The 5,089-nt window shown below is 45.0% G+C and overlaps 1 protein-coding gene across 2 annotated transcripts; it reads left to right on the top strand.

The window, feature by feature from the left end:
• Window positions 1-1,531: 1,531 nt before the first annotated feature.
• On the top strand, window positions 1,532-4,804 carry LOC109748582 (protein PHOSPHATE STARVATION RESPONSE 3). 2 transcript variants are annotated; one of them, XM_020307614.4, is made up of 8 exons: window positions 1,532-1,809; window positions 2,517-3,234; window positions 3,365-3,581; window positions 3,679-3,755; window positions 3,856-3,895; window positions 3,989-4,058; window positions 4,149-4,212; window positions 4,347-4,804. In XM_020307614.4, the coding sequence occupies exons 2-8, from the start codon at window positions 2,557-2,559 to the stop codon at window positions 4,563-4,565; spliced, it is 1,365 nt and encodes a 454-aa protein (XP_020163203.1). In that variant the 5' UTR covers window positions 1,532-1,809; window positions 2,517-2,556; the 3' UTR covers window positions 4,566-4,804. The 2 variants fall into 2 exon arrangements, with proteins under 2 accessions (XP_020163203.1, XP_020163204.1); XM_020307615.4 differs by having other exon boundaries at window positions 1,563-1,809; window positions 2,520-3,234.
• Window positions 4,805-5,089: the final 285 nt, after the last annotated feature.

The raw sequence follows: 5,089 nt of genomic DNA, 5'->3' as shown, positions 1-5,089 counted from the left end.
CTGGAGCCTAGAGGCAGACCACACGAAGATCTCAGGGCGTACCCAACAAAACTAGCCCTATTTTATTTATCAAAAAAAAAAAAACTACTACTAACCAATTAGCCCCCCTCTGTTTGTTTTGAGTGGCCACTTGACCACGTTACAATTATTGATCCAACAAGACCACACTCACAGAGTCACAGTCACGGCTGAGCTCACACAAGTTGCAGTTACTAATTATAAGATCAATTAGCATTCCCATTTTCTCATACAGACAAAAATGATGGGATTTTTGACTACATGTTTAGCTTGATTTGTCCGCTTTGCTTCCCTCACCAAGCACCTCGGGATCATCCTAGGCCTACACAAACCTAGTTGCCACTTGCCACTTAATCTACTCCTTAACTAACACCGATCGGCCCCTCTTATTATCCACTCTACATTTTCCAAGATGTGTCGCACTAACCACTGAATGAAACTAAACAAAATGGCCATCGTTTTCGAACCACATTGCACTCACACACCACCCTCCTGTCCCATCATTTATTTCAGCCATGGCTTGTGCATGACAGCCGGGCCCCGCCGGGCCGAGCTGCTAACCATGATTCTTCCGGAGCACTCATTGTGTTTGTTTTGGTAATATAATCCGATTCCTCGGTGGCCAATGTCGCTTGCCCTCTCGATTGCATCAGAGGTTGCCCCAGATTCCATGCATCTCACACTTTTTCTACTGTCGTTGGTTGATTAGCCCTATGCTTATGTCAGACACACTACCAGGACTAGTTTAATTTGAAGTCGTGGTCGCTTGCTCCATCCATCTTGCTCTTGACAATATGCGATGCCTTTTACTCTTAACAATCTCCCATTTTTGTACTATATAATTGGTTGCACCCACCAGTTACCAATGTTTTATAACAAGTATGTTGCCGAGCATTATTTCAGGATAGCAACACATATAATTAGTAGTACTAGCATTGGACAGCCATGGTCGCATTGACACACACCAAACCTGAAACCCCAGCCAAAAATGGCCTGGTTTACACCACCCGGAAGAAGAATACTACCTTCGTCCTTCGTCCTGGTTTATTGGTTTTTATTGTAATCCGTGCCAAATTTTGACCATAAATTTAACTAACAAAATGTTCATGCACGTCAGTAAAAATTATATTATTAAAAACTATGTTCAAATACGAATCCAACAATATAATTTTTGTTGACATGCATTAACATTTTATCAGTTAAAACTTTAATCAAAATTTAGCACAAATTACAATAAGGACTAATAAACCAGGACGGAGGTAGTACCAGAAATGGTTGCTGGCGTTTTGTTGTAAGAACTGACCTCTGATGCAGCCCCGCTCCAAACTTCCCGAAGGCTAAAAGAAGAAAAGGAATGCGCTGACGGGGATCGTACTTTAGCTAGTAACATCGACAGAAAATCAGGAATAATAAAAACACATTACACAAAAAATAGGACAAGGAAGGCTACACAGTTAATAGGCAATCTGGAAATTTAAACAGGGCATCTGAGAGACCGAAGCAAAGCAGCCAACCATAATAGAGTTGGAGTAGTACAAGAAAATGTGCAGTATAGTCACCAAGCACCAATGATTTGCAGGGAGAGAGATAGATAGGACTTTTTCTTAGGCCTCTCTGACTCTCCCTCTCTCTCTCTCTCTAGGGAGAGGGGAGCTGCTGTTGGATAAGAGAAGAGAAGAGAGGAGAGCTAGAGATAGGCAGATTAGCATCCAGATTAGCCCGTACAACCCATCTCGCAGATTCTGAATCTCCTCCTCGCCCTACAGTCCATCTTCTTCTCTGGCTATCCAGGTGAGGCTGCCCGATGTTACACAGATCCCTCATGCATTTTATCTCCTTGGTTCCTCGGCTCTAATCTACAGTCGGAGCCATGGTTCTTTGCGTTGTTCTGGCGAGATTTAACCATGCTTTCAGTGTTTTTTCGGCTGAACTTTTCTGTTGGTTAGTGCTGGAATATGTGATTTGAAAGGGGAAATAAAGCTCGCTTCCTGATTTGGTTTGCCTTTTGTTTTTCCCATTTCCGGTCGATGTGCCTCTTTGTCCTCTTTCAGGTTTTCGTTCCTGTTTATCCTCTCTCATTTCCTGTGCGTAGACACGATTTTTCACGAGCTGTGGTAAACAACAGCAATTTGTCTTTAAATCATGTCGAACTGCCTGCTATTGTTTTTCTTCTTCTTCACTTGACCTCCTAATGCTCTGAATTTGGCACCTGTGCTGTGTGTGCTGTGTGCAGTACCGGTGCTAATCACCACTAATTCAGATCTAACCCTCTTGCCACATCACACATTATATCACTTAGCCAGAAGTCATGACACTGTGTGAATTAATGGTAGCTCAAGCATAAAATGCATTCTGTGGTCATAAACAAGCTCCTTCTGCATGTACATAAATTTCTTTGCGAGGAACTTCAGTATATACATTTTCTGAATTGCATTTATACTCTGAATGAACTGTTTGTTTGGGTAAGTACTAACAGTCATCAATTCTTGTGTCTTCAGCAGTGTATTATCAGGCCACTCACTAATCAACTGAAGCAGCATGAGCTCCCATGGTGTTGTTGCGGTGAAACCAATCGCCGCGCCGGACAAAACAGCGCATTCTTATGCCTGTGGATCCGCACAGTCTTCAGTTCATAAGTTGCTGGATGCTAAACTGGACCACCTTGGGCTGTTGGATGACAATCTGTCATCCACCAGCCAGTCATCAGACATCAAGACTGAACTGATCCGAACGTCGAGCCTGGGAAGAAGCAGCCTACCATTTAACCTTCAGAGAAGAAGCCCTGAGCCTGATCCTGAAAGCCCATTGTCTCATGTCTCGCACCCCAATTTTTCAGAGCCCATGGCCTCAAACTCTTCAACGTTCTGCACAAGTTTGTTCTCGTCATCTTCGACAAACTCGGCGCCGTGCCGGCAAATGGGTGCTCTGCCTTTCCTGCCTCACCCTCCTAAGTATGAGCAGCAGGTTCTCCCAGGGCAGTCATCAACCTCCTCCCTGCAGCTTAGTGGTGACACAGGCAATGTTCATGACGAAGCTGAACAGACAGATGACATAAAAGACTTCCTCAATCTTTCTGCTGTAGATGCTTCTGATGGCAGCTTCCATGGTGAAAACCAAGCGTTTGCTTTCGCCGAGGCCGAGCAGATGGAATTCCAGTTCTTGTCTGAGCAGCTAGGAATCGCCATCACCGATAATGAGGAGAGCCCCCAGTTAGATGTGAGTCCATTGCCATTTGGTGCATTTTTGTTTGTTGCAGTGTGAGTGTAAAAAGCTCTCCACTGAACTTGTGCAGCATGTCTGAAACTCACTCCTAGTATTCTTCTTCATCTGATATGTTGTTGTTCAGGACATATACGACACGCCGCCGCCTCAAATGTCGTCGCTTCCAGTGTCATCCTGCTCCAACCAGAGTCTGCAGAATCCAGGGTCTCCGGCTAAACTGCCGCTTAGCTCATCGCGGTCATCTTCTGGATCTGCAGCAGCTAACAAGTCAAGATTGAGGTGGACACTGGAGCTCCACGAGCGTTTTGTAGAGGCCGTGAACAAGCTCGAAGGACCTGACAGTAAGATGGCTGCTCTGCTTTCATTTCCGAAATGTATTTTTAATTTTCTGTTTTCCACTCTAAATACTCCAGTTCACTTCAACATCTCTTATTACAGAAGCAACTCCCAAGGGCGTTCTGAAGCTTATGAAAGTGGAAGGCCTGACCATCTATCATGTAAAGAGTCATTTGCAGGTACTACTTCAGGGCTATTTCCCCACTTCACTGAAAATGAAATCAAACATCTCTTCTTCTTTTCATTGTTACTCATAGTTTGCCTGTCTTTGTTGTACAGAAGTACCGACACGCAAAGTATATCCCAGAGATCAAAGACGGTAAACAAACTACAGAAGATAAATATTGCTCACAAGTAATCGGTATCGGCGCTTTTTGCGATTCTGAATTTTGATGCATACTGTTGTCTGCAGAAAAGAAGGCTTCCTCGGACGTTAAGAAAGTACAATCAGGTAGCAGTGGAAGTGATCCGTTCAAAAACAAGTAAGCTCTCTTAATTATTACACCGGAGTGCATGCTTAGCAAACACCATGACCTTAGAAATTTACATCTCTTCCCTTCTCGTTTTATTAGGAACTTGGCAGAAGCTCTACGGATGCAAATGGAGGTTCAGAAACAGCTCCATGAGCAGCTAGAGGTAGTCTGAAACTCTGAAATGCAGTTCACTGTTGTCATATGTGTCAGAATTCAGACATACTTCTGAAGTTCATATTAGAAAATTGTCTGGAGTCTGTCGATTTTCTGACAGTCTGCATGCTTAATCTTGGCCAGGTGCAAAGGCAGTTGCAGCTACGCATAGAAGAACACGCGAAGTACTTGCAAAGGATACTGGAGGAGCAGCAGAAGGCCAGCAGTGGCATCTCGCTCTCACTGAAAACTCCGACGGCGCCGTCCGTGTCGACGTCGAAAGACAGAACTGAACCTGAAGAGGCCACCACCTCTTCACCTCAGACGACCAAGAACAGCGAGACAGGGTCCCCTTGTTCATAACAACCGTCACATCGTCCGGTGCTTCGCCATTGCCGGCAGCCGGCGGAAAGCTCACCACTTCCTCGGTGGCAGAGCTGTGGTGGTCACGATGATATACACACGAACATTGTAGTTCGAACGAGCTTTAGGTTTTAGCCAGTGGTCGTCAGTGGATGCATGTATATTGTATATAACTCTCACTTTGGGAATAGGAAATGGGGGAACCAATAAGCCGATCATAGCATGGTTTTGAATTTGCATCAAGCAGTGCCCAAAATCGAATTTGCATCAAGTATTTGGATATTTGTTACATTTTTTGGGGTCGAAAGATCGAAAATGGCCTTTGGTGGCCGAGCTACCTGCAGGCCGGAATCAGCCCCGTCCGTGCTCGTCACGATCGACGTCAACCGTGCATGACGCTCCCGTATATTGACTGTATTCGTAGAAGAGTCCGCTGTACAGCGGCCGTATTTGCGTTTTGATATTCTGTGCGGGCTCACGTACACCATGTGCAGCACAGCTCCACGTCGCCGTCAAGCGTGCAT

The sequence above is a fragment of the Aegilops tauschii genome, chromosome 7 (assembly GCF_002575655.3).
Source record: "Aegilops tauschii subsp. strangulata cultivar AL8/78 chromosome 7, Aet v6.0, whole genome shotgun sequence".
NCBI classification, from domain to species: domain Eukaryota; kingdom Viridiplantae; phylum Streptophyta; class Magnoliopsida; order Poales; family Poaceae; genus Aegilops; species Aegilops tauschii.
Note: the sequence above shows the minus strand (reverse complement) of the source record. Positions and strands in the feature narration are given on the sequence as shown.